The sequence below is a fragment of the Gavia stellata genome, chromosome 24, assembly GCF_030936135.1.
Source record: "Gavia stellata isolate bGavSte3 chromosome 24, bGavSte3.hap2, whole genome shotgun sequence".
Lineage (NCBI taxonomy): Eukaryota > Metazoa > Chordata > Aves > Gaviiformes > Gaviidae > Gavia > Gavia stellata.
Genome location: NC_082617.1, coordinates 6,238,388 through 6,265,000, shown reverse-complemented (window position 1 = coordinate 6,265,000; position 26,613 = coordinate 6,238,388). Strand labels below are relative to the sequence as shown.

The window sequence follows — 26,613 nt, the reverse complement described above, 5'->3', positions numbered from 1 at the left end:
AGACAGCGTCAGCGGGACCCTCATTAGCGCCTTCGGGGTGGTGAAACTTGGCTGCTGGTTCCCACCTGCCTTTACAGAAGGTGATGTGTGTCTGTCACCGCAAGCCGGGTCATGACAACAAGATAATTTGGGTACACCAAATATTCCACAGCCAGGAACAGAAACTACCTTGGGGTCAGGGGAGTCAAAGCTCTGCAAGGAGCCTCGGCAGAAAGAGATGGAGGTAGGCAGAGGGGAGCGAAGTGTGTGGGGGTGTTAACGTTTTTTTAAGCGAAAGTGGAAGAGAACAGAAGTAATTACTAAAGGGAAATTGTTCAGCTATTTGGAATGAACTCATTTCCCCTACAAGGCAATCAGATTTTTGCCTTTAGAGGTTAGAAAGAGAACGGATGGGCAGACAGTAAAACGCGGGGAGCAGAGGTAAGTCCCTGTTTAAACCATTTAAATCTGTATTTTTGCTTAGGTCTCACAAGGCAATGACACCGTCAGAGCGTTTACCTCAGAACACATACAGCAGTATCTCCTTTTGCATCGTATTTTAAACCACCCTGAATATTTTCCGAAGACTATTTAAGGAGTTATCTGGAATAAGCAGCTAAGAATAGTTTATCTCAGGATTGTATACAGCACAGAAGATCAGTTAACCTTTCAGGCAGAAGTAATAACAATTCTAAGTCCTCTTGAACACGTTCCTGGGAGATGAAACAACCTGAAGACTCAATTCCAAGAGCTCCTGTTCTGCCAAGACTGTGTGTGAGATTTACACCACCATGAGGAGCACTTTAATGTGCCCTCGAGTTAGAAGGAGTACAGGCTAGGGGATAAAAAGCCACTCAGACACTTTCTCAGTAAGCTGTAGTATTTCCGATGAGCTCTTCAGCATATGTGGGGCCAAAATCTTCAGGGTCCAATTTCCAAGGAAAATCACTGCAGTTAAATATGCGACTGCCATCCAAGTTCAGTGCCCTTGTTCTCTTTTGAGAGAACATCAGTGGGCTGATGTCTGTTCAGTTTTATTTTTACTACACTGTAATAGAAAATAATGGCTTTTTTTTATTTAGCTATTGTATCTTGTGGTACAGACAGTTGTTGAGTGCTCAGTGCTGTTTCACAACACATGCTGCTCTGCTCCAAGAGGCTGTTCAATTAAAAGGCCGAGGCTGAAGTTTTCAAATGGCATATTTTACCCAAATAAATTTAATGTCCCATTCTTAAATTCCTTCCAAATCTTCAGCCTGAAACCAAATACATTTATTGTCCTATTTTTAATTTCCTTCCAAATTTTCAGCCTGAAATTCTCAGATAGTTTAGCCTGGCTGTGAATTTCCAATGAAACTGAAACAACTGTAATTGAAATTAAGGTGTTTGAGTATCAACTTGTCATTAGAAAACACACATAGCTGCTGTAACCAGAGTCACTGAGCACTGAGCAGTCTTAAATAAACTCATCTTCCCAGCAAACTATGGCATTATCCGTTCACCTCATTGCGCGGGACACTGAAACAGAGAATTTGTGTGCTGCCTAAGGTGATTCAACAAGTCTGTGGTAGCAAAAGTGCTTCAACCCCAAGTCTTCCAAGTCTCAAATATGTATGAAAATTACTATTAAGTGACAGAAATCAGAACAGTAAAGTCTCTGTAAAGGATGAGTTCCTAAAAAGCTCTTACATGTAAGCAATAATATAGGTAGCTCTGAACAGGGTTCATAAATCCAGACTGCTGCTAGATTTGTGGAGGGAATTCAACTGTTACTCAACGTTGGAATTGGGCAGCTTGGCTCAAAGCCCATTTCAGTGCAGTTAGTTGAAATCCGTGCTCCACCATAGCCTGGGGCAGGCTTAAAACAGGGGCAGGCTGGAGGGAACAGCTTGGTTTGGTGTGACTCCTAGCCGAAAACAATAGTTTCCAGGAGGAAACCTGGAACACAGGAAGCTCAGCTGCCGATCAAGAGCTCCTGGGTAAGAGACTAACCACACCTCCAGCAAAATTTGGTGCAGGCTCTTCCAGAGCTAAACCAAAGCACAGCAACACATTCATGAAAAAGCCTTAACCAAAAGGAAGGGAGAAGGGGGAAAGACTCTAATCCCAGTATCCCGTGATAAAACACGTGATTATGAAAAACACAGACTCTTGACATAAGATGGAGCCTTTACCACTGAATTCAATGAGACTCATAGTGTGTAATCCAGGCAAAGGAAGGTCGGAAACCCATCCTGTTCTCAAAGGCCAATGTGGTCTTATCCTAGTGAGAAGTGGCTACATCCTGCTGATGAAGTGACAGTGGGAAGTCCAGTCTGGCACACAAGAAACTGCTGTAACCAAGTCTGGGGCTTGTGCTAGACGTTTTAAACTGCTCTCGTAACTGTGGAGAGAAAAGGGCGTAGTCTGGCAGTAGTCCTAAAAATGGTAAAAAATAACTGATCTTTATGTGTTCCAACATGGTTAGTCCTGAATCTGTCATTACACCCACATTCTTGGCAGAGGAGGAAGATGCGGTGTGGTACAGTTAGATGAGCTGAGTAACAAAAGGTACACGGCAGGCCTAACAAATTAATCCACGCACCAATCTGCAAGCCCCAGTAACAGTCATCATGCCCCCATGCTACCCGCCCTTGTTTTATTAAAGCCAGTCCAATGTTCATTCCTCTTCTCCTACTACGCCCAGCAGAATTCCCTGTCTCCAACCGGTGCTCCCAGAAATAGCCCTCTTTTCACAAAGAAGCAATTCAAGAATTAATTGCTTTGTAGTTTTATACTTAATTGCTATATTTTACTCATGCTATCCTGGTTTTAATTCAATTTCCCACTCATATCTAGAAATTGGGATTCTCCTAAGTATATTTACCATCAATACATTAGTTTTGCTCCTCTTTTCAAATCCCACAGCACCTATTACTATTTGCACGTGTGCATGTTTACCCACCAGCTTTGACTCCCTTATAACTGCTGAAACAATCCTATCTAGCAGCAAGCAAATTTGCATCTGAAATCTTCCAAGCCTTGCACCAGAAATTCCATGGAAAATTTTACCATGGAACAGCAGTAGCCCAAGCCTCAGCGGCACGGAGACCAGAACAATCCCTGAATGTGTTCTCCAAGTGACGGGGGGGGGGGGGGGGCGGTTTCCCAAAGGTGACGGGTTTGTAATCTCCCTGGAATGTCTTTTACGTGAACGATGCTACTTGAGAACTACACTGTGCCATGCAGTTCATCGCGGTGACGCGCCTGGAGATGGGATCCCGCTCACAGAAGCGCTTTTATGTGTACTGGTTCTCAGCCTGCAAAAATTAACAAAAGTGTAACTGTGCACAGCTCCCCCCATCCCTCCAGCATGCACAAGGAGGGGGAAAAAAAAAAATCCTCCAAGCTCCTGCTTAATGCTAGAAGGCTTCAGTCAGAGGAATGACCACTCATTCAAAACTCATTATGTCTTGGGGTTTCACTGTGTAAAGCAACTTTTTCTGCTCCTGACCTACAGATCCCACTCTGACCTCTGGCTTGCTGAAAAATGAGCTCAATATTTGAAGTGAAGCCAAACAAACTGTTTCTTTAAACACTTCTTTACAGAAATTGGAAAATCTTCCTAATGGATTGAGGATACGGGGGAACCTCTACAGCTAGTTCTTGCTTGTTTTAGGAGGAAAGCCCTGCATTTTGAAGGAAAGGGAGATTTTTTGCAACCACAGACCAAATGTAACAGGGACATGTTACACTGGGACCTTGCAATCTTTCAAGCTGCTAAGGTTCACAGGAGGATGGCAAGAGCATCCCAAAGCATCAGTGAGTGCATATGTTTTTTCTTCACCCATCCATTCGGATTTCTCCTGTGTTTTTCAGAGAGGTTAAATGAAACAAGAGCAGCTGCAGCATGCCAGGATTTTTATTCCCAGTTCTGCCTCTGACCTCTTGCGTGGACATGGGTAAAACACTCCCCTTGTACCTGGGTTTGCTCACCTGTGAGAGAGGGAGATTGACTTCCAGCGCGACCTGGCTTCCTAAATTATTTCAGTGTTTTGGAAAGTTTGACCATAGTCCTTTTCTTGCTGCCCTGGGAGCCAAGCCAACAACCGGACTCCTGTCTGTCACCCGCCGGCTTGCTGTCTCCTTCACGTAGGAGGGGGACAGATAACTAGGGTTTACACAGCACTCGTCTGGAAGGCAGCATTTAAGACCAAGTATCATGGTTCACAGTACTTTTCTGCAGACCTGATTAAATCGTGGGTAGTTTGCTGGTCTAACTATACCAGTGAGGACTGCAACGAGTCGCAATTTGTGATCAACGTAGATGTGCTGGCAAAAGCCCCTCACGCAGGCAGCCTGGGACTGATGCTAATCGAGCCCCGGGTGAGGCAGGAGTAAGCTACAATGGTGCAGAAGCTATTGCTCCATCGGGAGCCCTTTGTTGACAGTTACTTGTAGAGCTTGTTAGCACAGCTCTGCTAGCAAAACCCAGCCTCGGTCACTGCCTCCCCGCTAAACCTTGGTGTTTGAAGAAATGCAAAGGTCATCTGCAGAAATGAAGTGCAACACACATCGCTTGCACAGGACTGCTCGGTGCGGGTTGCTGTGCACGTACCCGAGCGCCACCGCTCACACGCACAACTGTGGAAAAGCTGTCCCGCTAAATGCCCGGCAAAGTGCTTTCACATCACAGAAACCTGGGGAAACCCTTCCTTGCTACAACCGCCATTCCCTTCAAGAGACATCTCAGATCTTAGGCAGACACTTCAAGGCACGTGGCACATTCATTTGAGGAGAAGTGGTGTGGACAGATCTTTTGCTTATGCTTTAAATTCTTTAATGCAGATATAAAATCACAGAATCACTAAGGTTGGAAAAGACCTGTAAGATCATCAAGTCCAACCAAAAAAGCTGACAACAATCCTAGGCAGAGACAGACAGAGAGAAAACCTTCCTCTAAAGGGCACATGTCCCATACAGGTTTGCTGAGCTCCTCAGAAAGTGTTATTAGCCATCATTTCCATTCACCAGAATTACAACATTTTTACTCCTTTCCCTGGGAGTCCCTCAGGCAATAACAAGAAGAAATGCCCAGCTTTCATTTATTATACATCTCTGCCTTCATAGTTGCAGAGAGTAGAGCATAGGTATAGTCTGAATCTGTCTCAATGGGTCCCTGATGCTGAGTGATAAGGTGTAAAATTAATTCCATGCTCCTAAAATGGGGTTGGTTTTTAAAAAATCAAGGAAATGTGATTTTCAAAGACAACTGCCGCTTAGCTACCCTACACTGGGTTGCACCTGAATGCTGAGATGTGTCCTGAACACCACCTCTTTTCATGCTTTTACAAAGACTGGCATTCGTTATTGCAAAGCAGGTGGCATTGCTTACATGGAAGAGCAACACAGACTGCACAGGCAAGTCTAGCGATGCTTATCTGCTGGAAACAAGGAGGCAGAATCATGGGATCAGCCAGCTTTTCGCACAAACTGTCACTGACCACAATCTCACCCTCAAAGCAAAAGCTAATCAGAGCTTTCATTTTACTCTGAGCAATGTAGGGGGAGAAAGGGAAATAAAACAGAGACAATACGGAATTCAAAGGAGTGGAAATACTGCGCTACACCAGCAAGAGTGACACTTTATGGACTTCACAGCTACAGAAGGTCATGAGTCAAATGCTGTGACTGGATTCTCAAATGAGCCAAGTAATTGTATAAGCATTAATAATGTAGAAATTACGCAAGCTACCACAGGGCAACTATGGCTCATGCTTTAGGCCATAAACTGCATTGGTGATGAGAAAAAAAAAAAAAATCTGTCCTTTCCCCTGGCATCGAGCACTGCAAAGTCTCATGCAGTACTCACCTCCCCTCAGGAGCTCCAATCTTGGGCTGGAGCCTCATGGGGCACCTCATGGGCGACCCATGGGCTGGGCTGCTGTAAGAGCTGTGCAGCTGCTTTGTTTGAGGATAAGGTTAGGCAGAGGTAGAACATAAAAAGAAACGTGCAACACTGCAGGGGTTAAGTGGCTTATGCACAACAAAAGCAAAAAATGCAAAAATTCCCCTAAGCCTGTCTTAGTTTCTGGCAGTTCCTCTTCTTTGCAATGAAATCCTTAAACCCCAAAAAGCCACAAGAAAAAAAATACTAGAAACATGTTGCGAAGTCAAAACAACTTATGCACAGAGCAGTTCTGTCTCCAGTGCTCCCGGCCAGACATTTACAGAATGACCCTTTTGCCCCCTCCCAAAATTAGCACAGCCTCTTTGCAAAGGTCTGAGTCAAGCCAGGCTCAGCTGCGCTGAGCACTTCCTAACTGGGAACTCTGTCCTGGGCCGATTCTCAGCACCTCTGGCAGGGACTGAACTCAGAAATCCTTTGTTGCTTATTGTCTTTCAGGGGATCATCTTAAATATAGGATGGAGCATGCCACAGCTGGGAAATAACACAGAAAGTTACGACATGGCTTCCACAATGCCTTTTTTCTTCAGAAAAACTCAAGTTTTGGTAGGTAGTGGAATTCAGATATAGAGCTGAAATTTGGCCATTGACAGAGCAGGCAGGGGATACAGCTGGGGTCTCCAGACAGAGTCTATCTTGGACATCACCGGATTGCAAGAAGTAATACCAAACACCTCTGAGTAATGAGCTGGGCTAAGAACAAACTTTTTGCCTCAATGGGGACTTGCTAAGAACTGCAAACTCTGGGCAATTTGCTGATGTGGTTGCTGCTCAGGTTATTTGTAAACAGAAGACATCAGGGCTGTACAACCAGCGGTACTGATGTTTCACTAAAGAACATGACTAACGTGGAACGGATTGTCCTGTTTATAAACCACATGAGCCTGATGCTATCTAATGCCTTACACTTGCAACAGAAACCAGTATTTGGGTCTGTTGATATCCATGCCCAGGCCGCAGGAGGTCCTGCAGAGCTTTTGGTTTTTACTGTTGTAGAAAGGAGCTGCATTTATCTTTACTGGTTACTGCAAGATCTCACAGGACTGTAACAAGTGTCCTCAGGGAATGCACAGCCTTCCAGCTCTTAGCTGCTTGGTTGTTCTTTAAAGACATTACATGGGGTTGAGTTTTAGCCAAGTATGTGTGAGGAAATCTCCCTCTGCTGCCAGGCCAGGATGCTGCCTGGATCACGGATCCAAATATTCCCTCCTTCCAGCCTCAGACACTTGCATCTTTTGATTCCCAACCCACATCAGTTCAGTGCTCAGGAAATGGGCTCCATGACCATACCTTGTGGGACTGCACCTTACTACCATGAAAATGGTGCCAACAGTTAACGGTATCCAGGTCAGGCATGTTGCCCAGCTTTAGGAGCCTACTTGTGCAGCTAGGCCAATGCAGAAAGCTTTTCTCACAGCTAGCTGCAGCACTCAGCACCGGATGTTTCCTCAGCATGGCACTCAATGTTCTAAGACCTGCAGCAGAATTTTATGTAGGGAGGAAGAAATTTGCAACGGATCTTGGAGAACAGCTCAGACGTTTTGCTCTAGATCCTGAAAAGGAGTCAAAGAGCAGGTCTCAGTCTGGGGAACACAAAAGCTCATCCTTGTGTGTTGAGTCCTTGGTCCTAGACCACGGTCCCACTAGCGAAGGCATAGTGACAGTGAAGGACTTTAAAGGAAGCAACTGGGGAAGCTGGGGAGAGTGAAGGACAGAACAAAAAGCAGCTAAAGCTAATATTCAGCACTGGGTTTGCAAGAAGGAATGGATACTGGAAACAAAATGAGACAGACAGAGCTCATTCTTCTGACAGCCGTTTGGAAACATTCATCCCCAGCCTTTGCTGATACCAAACCTTAGCTCAGGGAGGCTGCAAATCACCACTGTGGCCTCCTGAAAACCTTTAACAGGGAGTGAGAGAATGGAGGAAGGCCAGACCTCAACAGTGGGGCTTGAAGCAATCATTATTCAGCCATAGGAACATACAACAGCCCTGGGAACAGTGGGACAGGCAGACGCATGTACAAATGGAGAGAAATTTTTAGACCACTTACTCGGGAACCTCTCTTGCCAGGTGGTCCTGGTAAGCCTGGCAGACCTGGTGGACCCTAGAAAAATAAAAAGAAGTATTAATGACAGTTCTATAATAGGATGCTGCTCCTGACAATATTTCAGGGAGACCTGTAATACAACCATTTGGAGGAGACCTGGGGAGAATGGCCAGTTACAACACCACAGCCAGAATTTCCCTTCAACTTATGCTATTACCATAAAGGGATAAACACCATGCGCAATAACATCTGCAGAAGCATATATTTCCACAGAGCAGAGACAGAGCGTTCACATCTTTCTGCTGTGGACCACATTCCCATGATCACAGCTGCGTTCCACGCTTCCAGTTTCCTGGACCTGTGCTGTAACACAGGAGTAACACAATTGTCTCTCAGCTTCAGAGTTTCCTCCTACGTGCTAGCACACAACAGAAGTAATGTGTTAGCACCTTGGCGAGGGAAGAACATTATGTGCTGTAATATATACCAGCTGAGGATGTATAGCTCTTGGTATTGAGGGTTCCTACATGAGTTGCACCATAATCGCATCCCAGCACTTCATATTTTAAAGCAGCCTGTTATAAAATGTAATAAAATCGGTGTCAATGTTGGAAATTCTTAAATATGGCTCTGTAATATAGGAGAGGTCAACTCATACATGTCAGAGTAGTGGGGGTTCTTGGAAGAGGGTGAGAACAAAGTGGAGATATCAGGCGCCCAGCTGTGCACTGATCTGAAACAGGTTAGGAAAAAATACTTAACCAATGAGGTTTGAACTCCTTCAAATTTATTAATTTATTTATTCATTTTTTTCAATGGACTGGAGAATTCAGATTTCTGGAGAGCCATCTGCACCTCCTAATAACTCCTCAAAACTTCTTTTCCCCCAAGCCAAACATGTCTAACAAGAATAACTGTTAATTAAAGCGTCTCCCAGAGGATTTATATTCTAGTAGCTTGTTAGGAAAGACGAGTTTTCATTGCATCCAGGGGAGAGAGTGATCCAGAGCAGCCGCCTGAAGGATGTTTGGAAAGCAGCCTGAGCTCTCCAACTGCATGGCAGTCAGAAGAACAGGTCCCAAGAGCCACGCTCCGCGGGGAAGATGGGTGCATTGCAAGCCCCACGGCCGAGCTCTGGCCCCAGCACGGCCTCGCTGCCTTTCCTCTGGGTCATCGCTGTAGGACCTCACATGCGCGATTCGCCCCGAGCGGAGCCTGCTGCAAGGCTGACCCTGCCGCTGCTGAGGGACGGCCAGGCAGGACTGCTCAGGCTCTGCAGAGCGTTACTGGCCCCGAGGAAGAGTGCAAAGTTCATGATCTCTAATGCAGGAGTCATCAAGTGCATGATTTAGTAACAAATATAAGCCCTGAAGATCCCTACCCTAAAATCTCATGCCCAGGATAAGGTTTTGAACAGAGAAAACCTGCCTGAACCATAGAGGTAACTGATGAACAAACATTTCCCTAATATTAGCAACACTCCTATACATAAGCAGCAAATTAATTTGTATAGAAGAGATCTTTTAAAAAAGACATCCAGCCAAACTTGGTACAGTAGAAAAAAATCAGGGGAGGAGTAAGCAAAGCACAGGGTAGGTCTTTCTGTGCTACCAATTAGTCAGGACATCAAATTAATCATAACATTTTTTTTTCTGTAATTATTTCTATCTGTAATAAAGATGACAAGAAAAGGGTTGTTTTAAAAGTGTAAGAGCCTACACAGCATGGAATAGCTAATGCCTCACACTTAGACACACAGGGATGGACTTCTACCGCCGTATCACTCACGGCTGCTACTCAACGCTGCTGCCTGTCCTGAAGATTTCCAGTCTCCGTAGCCTGGGACGCTTCAGCTGACCCCTTTGCAAGTTGTGTATTGCTGGCTAACACAGTATTACTGGTCCTTCTATTAACAACCCTCATTGATACAGCTGACCCTCATTTTAGCAATACACACAGCATTTTAACCTGCCATTGTGCCAGCTCAGGGCCCCGTGCATAATGCAATTATACAGCTGTGCAAATAGACACATGATTGTAGGGTTTTTTTAAGCCTCGTGTATAACTGTGCTCCAGAATCCAAGCTTTTATTAAAAAAATCCCCTTGCCCTTTTAGTTGGGAACATAACTATCAAAACATGAATCCAATGCAACTGATCCAGTGACAATTAATAGAATTTACCAAAGATTAATTCAAGTCCTTAACCTCTTCTCCATTAAAACTCAACCCCATTTACCCTTAGAAGGAGAAGTAAAAGAAGATGCAACCGAGAACTGCGTTCCATGCGTACCAGAATTGAGGTGACCTTTTCCACCTTCCTGCTAACAGCAGCTGCAACGGCACTTGGCCACTTGACTAAAAACCTTCTCCAAAGATGTGGGCTGTTCAGAATAAACTGAAGCTAACATAAAAATAAGGAGAGAGTTAATACCTGCACTGGAGTGGGAATACGGAGTTAAGGGAAAGACATTTAGCTGGAACAGCACAGTACGTAATTCAGGAGACCCTATCACTTTGCTTTGGTTTAATTTGCCTTTCCTTCAGCCTTTTTTTTTTTCCCTCTCTCCTAAAGAGTAAGAGGAATATGGTAACTGCGTAAGGCAAGAGTGTGACCACATACAAATTAGAAGCAAGCCAAGGTGGACGAGGACTGGGGTAGCTGAACGAACACAGGTAATTGTGAAACACAATGCGCTGCAAGACCACCTTCCAGCTGCTCACGCGGTTCCTTGGTAGTTGGATGGGATGGGACACGTACTGTGCCCTCCTAGTGACTCATTTCTCCTCTGCCCTGTACACATGCCTCTATATCATCCAGCTCAAGTTCTCAAACAAGAGGCCCACGTCAGACAACTGGCTTTGCCTGGGGAGACCAATACTGAAATACACACGAAGAAAAACACACATCCACAGAGGCAGCCAAAGAATAAGACTGGATCAGGGCCCGGCTGCTTACAGATGATGGATGCAATCCCACTTAAAACATCAGGCTCCGAGACATGGAGAGTACGAGGCGTCTATCAACGAGCCACCACGCAGCAAACCGCTAGAGCCCACCTGGAGGTAATGCCCATGCGGCCCCTAACTCACCCGAGACATCTCCATCCCCACCCCTAACGCAGGGAAGAGTTAAACTGATCATACAGAGCTTGTGTGAACCTTTCCATTGTACCCTTTAGAGCATCCCCAGGAAAGTCCATAGCGAGCAGCGGGAAGTTCTCCGAGAGGCAGGAAGACTTCCTTTTCCTGGCAGCTGGAGGAAGATATCACTTCTCTGCTCCTGCCCTCCCATGGCAGGGACACCCCACGAGATCGGCAAAGCTGACAGCCTCCTGCAGCGAGCTACCGTTCCTAGCACTTTGGGTCTTGTCTCTCTGGCTTGTTGCCTACTCCCTTCTGCAAACTGATGGCAGAGAACACACATCCTGTTATCGCACAAAGCAAAATCAGAGATCAAGGGGAAACGTGGCAGAAGCAGATACTCTCTCTGTTCTCGAGCTAAACATCTGAATTGTTAACCAGCCTGAACAGTTCTGTGGAGCAGCTAATGGCAGCCACATAAAAGTTTAACCCTTCTCAGTTTCCCACGGTAGCATTAGCAACAATGACTGATCCCACCAAATGATTATAGGATTTATTCTAAGCTGCTGCTGGGAAACTTTCTGGCCCAAAAGAGCCTTTTTTTCTCAGCTTTTTGAGCTTCAAATTGCAAATGGAAAATTAAGCTAAGTTGTCTGAAAGGGAAATACATCGGGCCCTGAGGACAAGAGAAATCTCACCATTTCCTCTTGCTGCTGAGATCAGCCACTTTATACCTCTGCCTCTCCCACATCATGACCCTCCTCACGCTGCTTCCTCTGCCCGCAGCAATGCCATGGGGAGCTAGGTGCCTTCAGACCTCAAAACCTGAGCAAGGCTGGACCTGTTCAGAGAGGGCTTCAAGGGAAGCACAATGGGAATGGGAATTGGTGCTGGTGATTTGGGAAATGCCTCGCTTCCTTTTGAATGACTGCTGAATCAACTTGCCCAGGTAGCAAAGCATTCCTGTAACCATTTCCCCAGGGGCAAGTACTCCGCCTAGTAGCAAATAGCTGACGATTAGCCAGGATACAATTCAGCTCCTATTCCGGTGCACACTGGACTGACACATCTGTGTTTTAGGGTCTCTCCAATGTACTGCTGCGTCCCCTGGTCGGTACCTCTGCACAACATCAGTGGCACAGTTCTCCTTTATCCCAGAAACGGTGGCGTTTCAGAGGTGGGCATCCTGCACTGTGCAAAGCACTGCAAGAACTGAAGAGAGAAGAGAGACTATTCTTCTTTCCCAGATGCTAATGCATGGGGTAAAACCCAACTTAAAAGGGAGTTCAGAAAATGCATCAAAAGCTTCTCCTCACACTGGCATCAAGTTCTGAGCAGTGACGTTACCCCTGCAGATAGAGCCTGTCTTGTTTTCTTCCTGGAGGAGGATGAGGCATATTTCACACGCAAGGCCACTGCCACAGATCCACCATTTAGCCTTGTACGTCTGGAAAGCACCAGCACGGAGGGGCTGAGCAGCTACAGGGGCAGCACTAGAATTCAAAATCCCCTGCTCGGGAAAACAGAAGAGGAAGAGAAGACCTCATCTTCAAAAGACATGCCAACCCCGCTTCACCTCACCGTCCTTGCCAGGCACTGCGCAGAGAGGGAGACAAGACCTGAAGTAAAACCTGGCTTGAAGTACTGCCTAAAACAAATCTGCAATTTTTTGGGGAAAAAATCCAGCACTTTAGTTACTTTCTTCTCCAAGGCAGGCTTATCATATTAAACTTGGACACATCTGGGTTTCAACCAGTCTAAAAAGAAAAAGCCCTCATAATTCTGGCAGGAGCCGTGATGTTGGTGGAAAGCCAGTCTTGTAATAGGATTTCCGCAATAGACACAGATGTTTATTCTGGGTCTGTACAACACCTATCACAGAAAAGTCCTTGTCCACAATTGGGCTCCTAATAGAGTGGCAGCACAATACACAGCAAAATATTAGTACTCCAGCTTGATAAAAGCAGCTTTTCTACAAAGACTTTTCAGGAACAGGCTCTGCATGAGGCATTTCAGACTCTCGAGCAATCTCAGACCTTGGAAGGAAGTCTGAAAGGGTGTGAAGAAATAAAGGTATCCCATACTCTATCACTCACTATTTTTAAAGATTTACAAAAATACCTGTATCTATTTATACAATACATCCCTACATCCTTTGCAGCACATTTATCTCAATCACGCTTTCAACTACTGCTCTTCAAAACAAACTTTGTTTTACGCAAATAGAGCGCTCTGATGCTTAGTCATTTGCCTGCAAAAAGATTTCCCTTTGGGGATAGTTCTGGATAAATTAGCAAAAAATTATGATCCAACTGTGTGAGTGAGGCTAAAACTTTTGCCGTGTATTACACAAAGTGTGCGATCACCTTTTTTTTATTAATATGACTCATTGATTAAGAGAAGTTCAAACACATTGTATGTTCCCTTATTTACCATAGACTGTCAGCTTGAGTAGCCTTTTCTGGTACAAGGAGGACTGGAAACAGGCACTTCATATTTTATCAGCATTCCCAATCACCTCTCTCTCCCCTACCCACTGATTGAATTGGCAAGGATCGCTTCTTTATGAAAGGAGCTGGGCTCCAAGACAAACCGCTCGTGCGGAAGATGGCAGCTGGAGCAGTCTAGACTGGGGACGCGCTCAGAAACACATCTGCCTTTGAAAGAAGGCTGCCTGCCAACTAACGCCACACCTCTGGCTGGGCTGCGGCTGCCAGGGTTCGAACCCGGGGCTCCTGGCCGCGCACCGCACCGCGCCGATGGAAACCGGAGGCTGCTGGCGCACCCGCCCCGGGACTCTTCCGACTCAGATACTCGGGGAGTCCTTTGACTCACGCTCCCTCTCCCTGCTCCTCTTGCGTTACTCAGTGCTTCCGCAGCCTCTTAGTGAACTCAGCCCGCTCCTCTGCACATCCAGCACCAGGTATGGATTTCTTGCTCTAAAAATAACCCTCACTTGTCAAAGTGTCAATACAGGGCTTATTGTTTGTAGGGGCCAAAAAGCTTTGGAATTACAGCCTTGTTATACAGGAGGAGAAAGGTCCAACTTGGGGCATACTGTGTACAATGCAGCTAGAGCCCAGGGCTGCGCCAGGGCAAGGGGTTTGCTGCAGCTTTGCCACGTAGCACAGCACATGCACGTCCCAGCAGGCCATGCTGATGGGCAGGAGCGAGGTCTACAGCCCCCTAAATCTCCCCATCATCCCTGCTGCTGGCATAGACAAGCAAATCATAACCCCACCCACCAAAGGATTCGAAACACACATCATATCACAGCCTTGCAAGGGCTAGAGGGCTTGACATGCTGGCAATAAAATACTATTTTTCATGTATTATTTCTCTTTTGTGGGTGTCCAAGCTACTTGCAGCCACGTGCTGGGGTCAGGCCGCTCTGCAAGCTGAGCGAAGGCCCGCTTGGCCCCGCGCAGGGATGGGAGACCGAGCGATGCTCGGCAGAGGTGCTGCCGTGGGGATGATTCAGAGGGACCTTTGCCAGCTGCTGAGTCAGTGCTGAGTTACTGACTTCGCATGATGTTTGGGTGTTCCCTCTACTATTTCCCCCCTCCAAAAGAAATCTAGAGCTAAGATCCCAAATGCTTGTGGTTATTAATGGTTCCCAAGAATTTTTTCTTTAAGAGCATATTATCCTCCCTCCTCTAGCCGCCCAGAAAAACCCAACATTCTTGAAGAATTAGTGCTCTGCCATTAATTGCATGTGGGACGCAGCGTCTCCATTTCCTGTTGCGCGGCACCGTGGTGGTCTTTCAGGGCAGATTAATTAGACCACGGAGGGGGCCACCTTCTATCGCTAAGTGAACAGATCCTTTTAGCCCCTTGCTCGCGCTCCTCTAACCTTGCGGACACCTCCCTCAGTTACGGGGAAGAGGCCCTTCTGCACAGTTAAGATTATACCATGGTTATTTTGGTAGCATTCACAAAGCCAGAATTGCAGAGACCACAGTGCCTGAAGTCATCACTGCCTCACACCCCGGCTGTCAATCACATCCTGATTTTGGGATGATGAGGATGAGAGGTGGTCCCTTCTCTCTAAGCGGAGAGCCGGACAGGCAGGGTGCTGCTGGCTGCCAGCCTGCTTCTGCCCTTAATCGTTGCCAAGGTGGCCCCGGTCCTTGCTGAAAAGGTAGAAGGCAGTTTCCCATCCACACTTCTCTGCCCAGCACAACAGTCTTCTTGAAGAGACCTTGTATCAGGCAACACAACTGGGAAAACTAATTAATCGTCTTTATCCTTCCACCCGTGTGCCAGACGCCGTGTACGACATCCCCAGCCCATAACCTGCCCTGTCCAGGGAAAGCGCCGGGCTGCGATATCCCGCAGCAGAGCAGGAAGGGCTGTACTGACCTCATCAGAAACGTCTGCCCAACAACAGGAGGACGGCGCCAGGTAATTACTCAAGCACAGAGCATTTATCAGCACTCGTTCTGAAACATGCTCGTCTGGCCATAGAAGTGCTACATTAATTTCTCAACATGTCATCCCCATTCCGGTCTTTTCTCCTCTTTCTCTTCCCACGTCAGAGCCATCCAACGCAGTATGGTACAGAGATCTCCGAGTGAGTCACAGGAGCTATCAAGCACCGCTTGGCAGCCAGCTCCAGCTGAGCCGTAACCTTTCCCTCCCAAAGTGCCAACTTTGTTTCCAGCACTCAAAAGAGGATAAGGCCAGACAGAGCCTCAAAACGTTCTCCTTTCCCTCGATTCAGGACTCCAGTTGTTCTCAGACGGGATGGAAAAAATCCTGCCATCTCTTCCCTCAGCCCTCCAGAGCCTGAATCCGTTTCTTTGCTATGATTCACAAGCTGAGAGGGATTTTCCACTCCAGTTCAATAATCAGCTCTTTACATTTCAAGGGGAAGTGGGGGCTTGGAGCTTGGTCACCCTCATGACACTTGCAGGGCAAGAAGGTGGAAAAGGGAAGGATTTCGCTGGGCTCAGAGCGGGCCACCCCGATTTACCCCTCACAGGTAAGTAGTGTGCAAAGAGAAGTTCACAACTGCTGAATTTCTCCTCTTGGAAACATGCCTGAAATGACTCTCCACGAAACATAGAAGGCTGCCCAAAGATAAAATCGCTAAAGCTCATTCTGTCTACTCAGGGATTTAGCAAAACGCCTCCAAGTACAAAGACTGCAACAGGGATGTGTGCCTGTAAAGCCAGGCAGGAGCGCAGGCTGCCTGCACTGCATCCCCCTGCATCCCCCTGCCCGCCGCAGCATCTTCACCCCTCCACTGCATCCCCCTGCCCGCCGCAGCATCTTCACCCCTCCACTGCATCCCCCTGCCCGCCGCAGCATCTTCACCCCTCCACTGCATCCCCCTGCCCGCCGCAGCATCTTCACCCCTCCACTGCATCCCCCTGCATCCCCCTGCCCGCCGCAGCATCTTCACCCCTCCACTGCATCCCCCTGCATCCCCCTGCCCGCCGCAGCATCTTCACCCCTCCCAGAGGTGGGAACCTTCGAACAAAACACACCCCTCCGTGACTCCCCAGCCGAATCACGAGGAGAGAAATCACCACGCTGCTTTGAAATGGGACAGGCAGGGAATGCAAACCTTGAAGGTGAGCACCCATGGAGGGCTTCACGAAACATGACCGTTTCACTTCAGGTGTTACATGCAACAATGAGCAGCACATCTGCAGACACAAGTGCTGTTGATGGCGTTCCTTAAGCTAGTCTCAATATTTCCATTGTAAACCCTTCTTTCGCTATTTTAAGAAGTCAGCTGTAAAAATTTGCTCTAGGCTGGAACTTGGCAACTAAAGACTGTCTGGGAGAAAAACTTATTTCACATGTACAACCCCTCTCTCATATACACAATATAGCAAAAGGCTTGGGTTGGAACACCAAATCCTCCTAAAAGTTGGCCAGTTTAAAGATCTTGTTTGCATTCTTGCATTTGGAAAAAAAAAAGCCAGCAGATAATTAGTGTGGCCTGACTGCTTTTAGCATTAGAAAATGTGTGTATACTTTTATGATAGCCAAGATATACACCCTGAGAGTGGTTATTGTGTGTGGAATGCAGTAGTTAAATTTATAAAGGAAACTCTTTGCATGTTTTAAGTGTGGGCTATGAGAAATAAAAAAAATAAATTAACTTATACCATAAAAATAGAGGAGAGTTTGTTAAAAAAATCCTGAAGCAATCTCTGTACTTGCATCTGCTAGAACGGGGCACTTCTCTGGAAATGTGAATTTTGGGTACAAAACAAATTAATAACCAGGGTTAAGAAACAGTTAATTTGTGGCATGTTTTTGAGGCACCTGGGTTTTCTTTGGAAGGTGACTGGCAGTTCTACCCTCTCGGTCCTGAGTAAAACCAGGGGTGTGGAACAGAGCTCCAGCCTGGCCATCAAAATTTTAACCAGCAACTTGCAGGAAGGAAGGTGGGATTGGTCATCCCCCCCCCTTTTTTTTTTCTTTTCTTTTCTTGAATCTACCATTAAAAGCAGCAACTTTAACCACAAACTTTTAAGGGGCATCCACCATCACAGAGCACTCAAGCTTGCACTGAGATATATGCTAAAACTGCGATCATCAGAAATGTAATAGTGCTTGGCTGCTATTTCAAGTTGTAACACTCCACTAAGCTTTATAGAAACCCTTGTAGGTTATGGTCTGCCAACAATTTAGCTGCTCTGTGACTAGGAATAGTTAGCATTAAGAGCTTGAACTTACCTGAGGTCCTCTCTCTCCTTTCACGCCTGGATATCCCAGTATAAATGGAAACGGCGTGGGTCCGAGGGGGTCAAAGACTTGATAGCCATCAGTTGCAGCTGGAGTTGTGAGGTTGAAGGCCTGTGCCCTGGCTCTGGAGACAGGACGGGCAGACCCCAGGGGCGGTTTGGTGTACACCAGAGGGACGTTACTGGGATCCACTTTCCTGGTGGGGGACGGCACGTGCTTCTTTGGAACAGGCGCATTGCTTGGGTTCTGCAGGGTTTGCTTTAGGGTGACAAAGTGGACATTGCCGGTTGTGTTATCAGTCATCCTCCTCACTGGCTTTACAGTACTGGGAGCTTCAGAGGCCTCAGTGGTGGGTTTTTGGTTGATCTTCTTTTTGGTCTCTTGCCTGGACTCCTTCCTGCTGGCTGGGGCAGGGCTCTGGCTCGTTGGTGGGGCCTTTTTGGCAGTGGGGAGGAGAGTTTTCTCCATGCGCGTGCTGGGAGTGGGCCGAGACACCCTGAGGGTCGTCACCGTCCCCTGAGGGACCGAACGGGTGGGGGGCTGTCTTTCAGTACTCAATGGAACAGGAGATGGGGCCACTGTGACTTTTGTGGCTTTGGTTGTCAGCCTTGGCAGTGACGGTGTGGATGATACCAACGCGACGGTTGTTGCACCTGAATCCCGAGTCTTGAGGGGTGCAGTGACCCTGCCAAACTCCAAGGATGGGGCAGCAGTGGTCAGGTTTCTCAGACCCTGCAGTGAGGGCTCCATATGCGGTGGGGTACTCGGGGAGGCACTGGGATCCCTGGGCAGGAGGGGGATGAGGGGGGGCAGGTTTGGCCGGTAGGTATCTGCTTGCCTGCACTGTTTTTTTAGGTATTTACAGTAATGATGAGCTGCCTTGGCAGAAGGATAAATATCAAACTGGCAGATGGCTCCTTCAAACTGCACGGAGTGCTGGTTCATCTTCCCAAAGAGGAAAGATCCATGTGGATCCAATGCCTCGTCCTTTTTAAAATGCAAATCCGCATGTACTCTGCGCTTCCCACAAGAAGTAAATAAAGTGACTGTCTGGCCACGGATATCGATGGCCATATTGTGCCACTGGCCATCATGGACATTGTAATCAAAATATACAGAGCGCTTGTGGCCCACGTACACTATGATCTTCCCAGGCACAAACTGGACCCCCAGCTGCAGTTTTTTCTTTTTGCTCTTGACAGCAAAGAGAAAAGCATTGTTGATGCGGTGGGAGCAGAGGCTCAGGACTAGGAGCAGGTCAGTGCTGGAGCCTGCGGGGAGGATGGTGCTGACCGGTGCTTCGACACGTGCTCGCTGAGTGAAGATGACCCCTGATTTGAAAGGAATGACCCCTTGAGGAACTGTACGTGATGAGGACCATCCACTCGATGGCCTTTTCCCTGACAGGCCCAGTCTTTGAAGAACATCCACATCTGAAAAGGAAACACAAAAAAATGTGAGTTGTTGGGAGACCCAAGGGCTGGATGGGTACAGGGGTGAAGCCAGTCCATATAAAAGGCTAACAGGATACAAGAAACCCCAACCATCCTCTCATACATCCATGTTCAAATAACCAGAATGGGGACCACATAGCTCTTTTGCACATAGCGCGAGGAGCAAGTGCATGCTCAACTTGGTCATCAGCAATTGCCAAAATGCATCAGCTCCATGGTGCATCTGGCTAGCTGTCCTATCCCACCAGGGACCAGCTCCAGATGTTCTGGAGGGAGCTGGCCTCACTACAAGGAAATTTCCCACTGAGCACCAATAGTCCACTTCTCTGGGATTTAATTCTGAGTACTGACCACACAGCTGGAAAGGAATTTGAACAACAGACTGAGCTGGGATTGCAAAATTTTATATCCCCAGAGGGCAAGGAACAGAACTTTCCAAGGGAGAAAAAGCCTTGTGTCTGTCTCTCTCCAAATTAGTAAGAAGCAGCTTTTGATCTTTGAGACTCTGGAGAGTTTAGGAAAGCAAAGGTGCCTCCCAGCATGAAAAAAATTGCACCTAGATTTCACTGAAATAAAGTTCTCAACAGTAGTACTTTAGTACTTTTTTTCCCCGAAGCTCATTTTACAGCCTTAAATTATTTTAATAAGTTGGAGGAACCAGACTTGGTTTGTGAAGAGCTAAGAAATTAGTTATGGCTGGCACTGAGCTGTAGAGGTGGGACTCGCCTCCAGCATTTGTCACCTAGGACCTGGGTGCCTTGTTCAAGAGAGGATGAGAGGGATGGCTGTCCAGAGGCACCTATATTTCTCCACTGATTCCGGGAGAAGCCTGCAATGGACAGACAAGCAGAATCCTCTGGTTTCTGGCCCCAAGGTCTAACAGGAGTCACACACAGCTCGGAGTCCAAGGCAGATTAGCAGGCAACAGCAACACAAACTGGAGCCAGCTGGCGGCAGTCTCAGCTGAACCACTTAACTGGGGAAGATGCTGAGGTCTACGTGAGAAAAGCTGCAAAGGTAAATGTGCCCAGACCTGAAAAAGGTTCTCACGCACCCAAAAGCTTGTTCTCTTACTCCAGCTCGACCATTTGGTCTAACAGAAGATGTTACCTACACGGTATAGACAGATAAAGGTAAGGCTATAATGATTACCATGACACTACCGCTGTTGAAAATGAGCTAGCATGACTATATTTCCTTCCCTCTTCCCTGCCAGAATGCAATCCCCGTTACTCGATGACCAGCTAACTCTCGTGTATTTAAGTGCTCTTTGGGGAAGCTAGCCTGGGCTGTATAATCCAAATGCTGATCTCGCAAGGTAAGAATTTAACAATCAGAAATGCGGCAGTTCCAATCATGGCTGCACGTCAGCTAACATCACGGGTTTGCAGCTTTCCTAGATTAAAAGGAAAAGTAAATCAAAGGTTGTCCAAAGAAAAAACAAGCTCCTTTTCTAAAGGGGCCTTGGAATTTGGCCTCTTTCACCCTTAACTGTTAAATATTCAGCACAATACCCAGTATTTGGAGAACTGGCACTTAAAAGAGATCCTCAGTGTTGGCCAGAAGGGTTGTAGACTCGAGCCAGTCTGAGGCCTGTAATGTTGCTGGCCAGGAAGGGAGGAGGATAACGAGAAAACCTCTGTTCCTTGACTTTGGCAAAAACCTTGGCCATTTTTGTATGTAAGAACAAGTCAATCAATATTTACTTTGAGCTCAGCTTTATTCCCACCTCCTTTTTTTAAGGCAGCTTGACTCATTTTCTAGCAGAGACTACCCTGGAGAAGATGTGTCAGATGTGACAGGGGATGGAAATTTTCCCACTCTATGCAGAGGGGATAATTTACTGCACAGCACGTGCAAGTGTTAATAACGGTACTTCTCCCATACTAAGAAATCCTTGGTACCCCACTGTTTTTCTGCCATATTGCCCAACAGGAACGTCCCCCAGAATAGCAAAGGTAGAGCCTTCCCCTCTCTGCACTGAATGGAGGAATCACAGCAGTATCTTCATACTGGATAATCTCCAGAGCCCATGAAATAGTAAAGGCCAAAGCCTGGCTCTAGCAAAGTCAAGTGAGACCCTTGCCACAGACTTCAAAGGCATCAGGATTTAGCCCTAAAGAAATAAATTTACTACTTAAACTAGGAGCCAGACTCCAGCTTCCAATTTCTACATATATTTTTAGGTTGTCTCCCAGAGACAGCCCGTGGTACGTTCCTGCTAGGCAGAGACGCTTTACACTCAGGAGCTATTCATTTGGTAGCTGCTCTGCAAAGACATGAGGATGTTGCCCTGCTCAGAGGATGCCGCTGCTGTTTGCAATACCAATCCAACTGCCTCGTTAGCAACTGCATCCAACAGTGCTTAAGAAAAAGGAAAAAAAGCACAACCCAACCACTCCTTTCCCTCAAAACCCACTAAGGTAGAGCCAAATTCTAGATGCCTACGCAAAACCTGATGAAAACAGACCTCATGCAGGACATGTATGTGGATTTTCCAGCACCAGGTCCAGGCATACAGCTCAGGACTCCTGTGCACCCAGCCTCGTCTGCCTCTCCATCCTATGCCGACTGCCCTGGGCTGGTGGGGCACGTCCCCCGGGATGACAGGATGTCATCAACTAACGTAAAATGCAAGGTAATTTTGGCTCCTTTAAGTAGCTCCAAGTTTAGCAAAGCATTTTTTTCCGCTTCAAACTTTTTCCTCTGTAGATTTTTCCATCAAAACACATTATTTAAAAAGCCATTCACTCAGAGCTGCCTGGTCCCAGGTGCCTTGAAGCTAGTTGCAACATTCCTGTAGCAACATTTGAGCAACCGGGAAAAACTTCTAGCAGACACTGTGCATCAAGTGAGATGCGCAGAGATTCCTGAACAATCATATGATTGTCTCTGAAAGAGGGGATAAAATCTTTTATTGCTCTTCTTCCCATCTCTTTCTTTCCCTCCTGCTCTCCCCACGCAAGAAGGTTTATAAGAAAAAGAAGCCAAAAGGCAGGAGAGAAATAACTTGAAGCTTTCTAGATTCTAGCAGCTGAGATGTGATGCCCACAGCTAAAATTGGGTTGAATAAACGCTACATTTCCAAAAGTTACTGCCCCGACCCTTAGTCAGTGCACATCAGATGTATTCACTAACCTCATGATCTTTTGGATTTGTAACACTTAGGGAAAAATCATCCTCTGCGTTCCCTCATTTTCCAGTGTGCAGGAAGACCCCTACGCCTTATAGTAATACCTGCCGTGTTTTCAAAAGCCCAAGGCATTGGCTTAATTTCATCCTCACACAGATCTCTTATTTGCTTTTATAAAGCTCATGTTTGAAAACCCTGAGTGATAATTCAGTCTCAGGTCACCAATGTTTCCTCGCAGCCTTTGCTTCCTTGGAAGTTTGTACTTTCTGGTACGCAGAAAAGCAGCCTGTGTCTGATTGTGGAGGAACCAAGCAAGACTTTCTGAATTCCTTTATCACAGGAGAAAGTATCTCAGAGGCGAGTTATCTACCACACTAAGGTAATGCAGTAAGAAGGAAGTGAAAGAGTTTCCTTTAGATTGAGGGTAACAAAAGACATGGCACCATCCCATAATTATCATGGGAGTAAAATGATGGATAGAGATGAATCTAAACAGCATATTAAAATCTACTTGAAAAAAAGAGACGCCAAAACACAGTATTTGTTCTGCCTCTTTATGAGCTGACATAAAACTTGCTCTGAAAATGGCCTGAATAGCGATTCAGCCAGATGTTCACCTCTTTTGCATTGAAGCAGAATTCGGAAAATATTACATTTTTCAAAATTGCTGATGGCAGGGATGTATTCCCCCCCCACCCCGTAAAAAGTGCTCCATGGGCTGGCTTACAGCTGAGCATTGACCAACTTTCTATTTTTCCTTCATGTTTTGGAGACTAAGAGGAGAGCCCTGGAGCCTGCTAGTCCACTTATGGTTGTCTACTGATTGCGGAGGCTGTTCAGTTCCAGCATATACCCGCGTAAAGCAACCATGTGGAAGAGGTGTTGCTATTTTAAGAGGAGGTGGCTCCTTTACAAACAGATGCTGCAGAGATGTTCAGCTCCCACTATCAACTGTAAAAGATTAATTTATTTTTATTTTTGTTGACTCTGAAGCTTTCTGTCTCCTCTTGTGGGGTCATTAATTATTGCACCCGAACCTTTTGTCCTGTCCCCAGCAGCACTGGGGAGGGGATGCCTGGAGAAGGGGGGTAAAGATAGGGTGAAGGTGTACAATCACTCCCCTATAGAATACTTCCCCTACAGCATAGGGACTGAGCCAGGCACAGTCATTCTGCTATCAACCACCCCTGTGGGATTTCTCTTCCTTAAATTTGCATTTACTTTTAGAACTCACATAATTTCTGCATGTGCAACATCCTATGTGCCTGCACAGGCATGATTGGGTTGCGTTCAAGTCAAGGAAAAACCCGTCTGCCAGAGACGCTTAATTCCATAATGCCCCAGCCTCAAGGGGCACTTTCTAAAAAAGCAGTTAAGCCCTAGCAAGTGCAAGTAGATGCCAGTGACATTTTAGACACACCAAAGTGCTTCATTCCCACCAGACAGACAGCCACTTCTGAAAACCCTGTGGGGCACGGAATCACCTGTAAAAAACCCGGTTCTTTAGCCAGCTGTTAACTGCATTATCAGTACTGCAATGATCAGCAATAAATGCATTTAATTCCAAGCACTAGGCTCAGACATTATTAAATGATAGTCCTAAACTATTGTCAAAGCCCTTGGCTTTTACTTTGGTTGAAAGAGGAGAGAAGGAAAAAAGATAAGTGTAATTTACCTTCAGAATTTCCCTGTGTGAATCCCAGGAACCAGGTAAAACATAATACAGTCCAGAGAAAGCAGAATCCCCTAAAATAGGAAGAGAAGAAAAAATAATGAGTTTCTACAACATTAGTAACAAAAACTAGCCCCTCTGTTAAGGGCTTTTTCCTCGGTCACAAGTCTAGTGCAGTCAGTGTCCACATGTCTCTGGGAAACGGAGAACAGGCACACAGCAGAACAGCACTTGCTTCCAACTGAGATTTCATTTTACTACTTAAGTCATCTAAAGCCCACTGAATTCGGTGGAAGGTCTTCCCACTGGTATTAGAGGGGACCAGACCAGTGTTTTGAGATGCAATGTCATCAGTGCCAGCTCAGCAGTCCCTTTGCTACTGCTACTCTTTGGCACTCATCCCGTCTAGGACGCCAGAAATGCAAGAAGATGGAGAAATAATTCAAAACTGGAAGGTCAAAAGACATGCCAGGAGAGCATGTGCGTGTCTGTGAGGACATGGGTAGAACATGGGCTGACATGCAGTGACGTGTCACCTGCACCTCAGCAAACAAATCCTGAGCCCTATTGCTTTGCTACGTGCTTAAAAATATTCGAATCATACAAAATCCTACATGGGTCTATTCCTCTTTTTACACCCAGATGCAATGATGGGGGGCAGCTTCTCACCACTCAGCACCCTACGCTGTCGCCACTAATGACTTTCTCATTAGCTTGGCATGGCAGGAAATCTTAGAAAGTGTGAGAGCTGCAGACTCCCACACGCAGCGTGCTCGCAGACCCTTTCACGCCTGAGAGGGAATTGGACAAGCCTTCCAGTGAGCAAAACGAAGCCTTGAAGTGCCAGCAGAGAGGAAAACGTTTACCAGAAAGGTAGCGGAAGCCCCCCCTTCCCCCACCAACTTCCTTGAGTCGTAGCCAAATAGCGAACATAGGAAACTCCTTGGTTAAGCTCACTTAAAACTGTCAGTGGCAAGTTTGAAGATTGAATTCCCTCATCTTCTAGAGGTGATATTTAACAGCTTGATGAGCAAGGGCTGCTGGAGGAACAGAGACAAAAATGTAAACTACAGAAAGTCCTCAGCCAGAAGCAAGCAGTGTGGGACATCCCCAGGTTGTTCTTCATCGCAGCCGAGCCAGTGCGAACACGGGGTTATGCAAAGCAATGCCAAAGTGCAGCTTGCTCCTCTCTTCAGATCTGGCAAAGACAAATCATTTATCAAATGGGATTAGAGACCACTCTTCTCCTGCCACCAAGTCCCAGCTTTAGCACACAAAGGCATCCTCTGAGGCAGTGTAGTACCCTGGGACAGATCCTCACCCAGTGCAGGAGACCCTTTCCCACAGCTAAAATGAAACCACAGTGATTTACACATCCGTGGGGAAACCTGGCCTTGAATGTAAAAATCCATGCAGGAATCCAGCCACTAACTAATATTTTAAGGCTCGAAGGGACAAAGTGCTGGAGCGGCCCCGCATCAGCTGGGAAACAAATGAGATGAACCACATCATTCTTTGCTGTTTCCATTACCTTGACACATGTCGGGAGCTCTGGGGCTGCTTTAGTTTATGTGTGAAGGAACAACAGCTTGGAATAGCCAAATCACGGTATTCTTTTGCCATATGCTAACCAGGAAAGCCTCACTATGCTCAAGAGATCTCCAGCTGGGGAGACTCGGTTGTTTTCTGCCCACTTCATCCCACAGGACACAGCTCTTGGGCTGAAGACACGGCTGAGTACAAGGAGAGCTGTTGTCCCAGTTCATTCAGGGGAGGTAGGAAAGGAAGCTGAATGGAATGATTCTTCATGGCTACCTCTATGCAGAAGTCTTTTTGGGACTTGAGAGGCTAAAATCCACTCCATGGAAAGACCTGCGTTTCTCTGCTCACCTCCAAAGGAACAACGGAGTTTTAAGACATAGACACAATTCCACGCGTGCATGGATGGAGCAAAGACCTCGCCGGGTATCAGCAGCTGGGCTTGACTGCCCGATGAGAGCACGGGAAGATGAGGGGAAGGAGGTGACCAACACGACGTGAACTCCAAGGGCAGCAGGAGTCCCAAGCGTTAAGAACACCTTTTCTCTGGTGAGGATCACAGTTGTACAGCTATGTACAAACACTGGTGCACACCACACACCTAACTGAAGGCCAGAGGGGTACCTTCACAACCCAAATTTGCTTCCAAAATCCCTGTTGACCAACACAGTGAGGGGAACAAGCCTTAGGGGAAAATCCGGCACGTAATTTCATTCCAGTGACACTGACTGGGCTATAAAGGAGACGAATGCGCAGCGTGGGATCCAGCTGGCCTCAGCCCGGCTCCTGGACCCCTCGCACAGCCAGTACCGTAAGAGTTGAGAGCGGGGCTGAATGCCAAAACGCTGAAGAAAAACACTTTGGCAAAATTTACCAACTTAATGGAAAAAGCAAAAGCAGCTTCCAAATGGCAGACCTGTGACTGATGGGGCTGTTAATTATTGCAGGATTTTATAATGCAGGCTCTTTTTCCGTTACAACTCTGCAGTGACAGGATTGCACAAGCAGCTTGAGTAGCAATAGTAAAGGAAGGTTTTTCTCCTTATATAGA

At 46.7% G+C, this 26,613-nt stretch overlaps 1 protein-coding gene across 1 annotated transcript in view; it reads right to left on the bottom strand.

Moving 5' to 3' along the window:
• COL27A1 (collagen type XXVII alpha 1 chain) overlaps positions 1-26,613 on the bottom strand; it is a 160,687-nt gene that overhangs the window by 127,411 nt on the left and 6,663 nt on the right. Inside the window, exons 2-4 of the mRNA XM_059828735.1 lie at positions 24,027-24,097; positions 17,756-19,197; positions 7,981-8,034 (exon numbers count right to left, since the gene is read on the bottom strand). Coding sequence (XP_059684718.1) covers positions 7,981-8,034; positions 17,756-19,197; positions 24,027-24,097 — 1,567 coding nt within the window. The remainder of the gene's footprint in view (positions 1-7,980; positions 8,035-17,755; positions 19,198-24,026; positions 24,098-26,613) is intronic.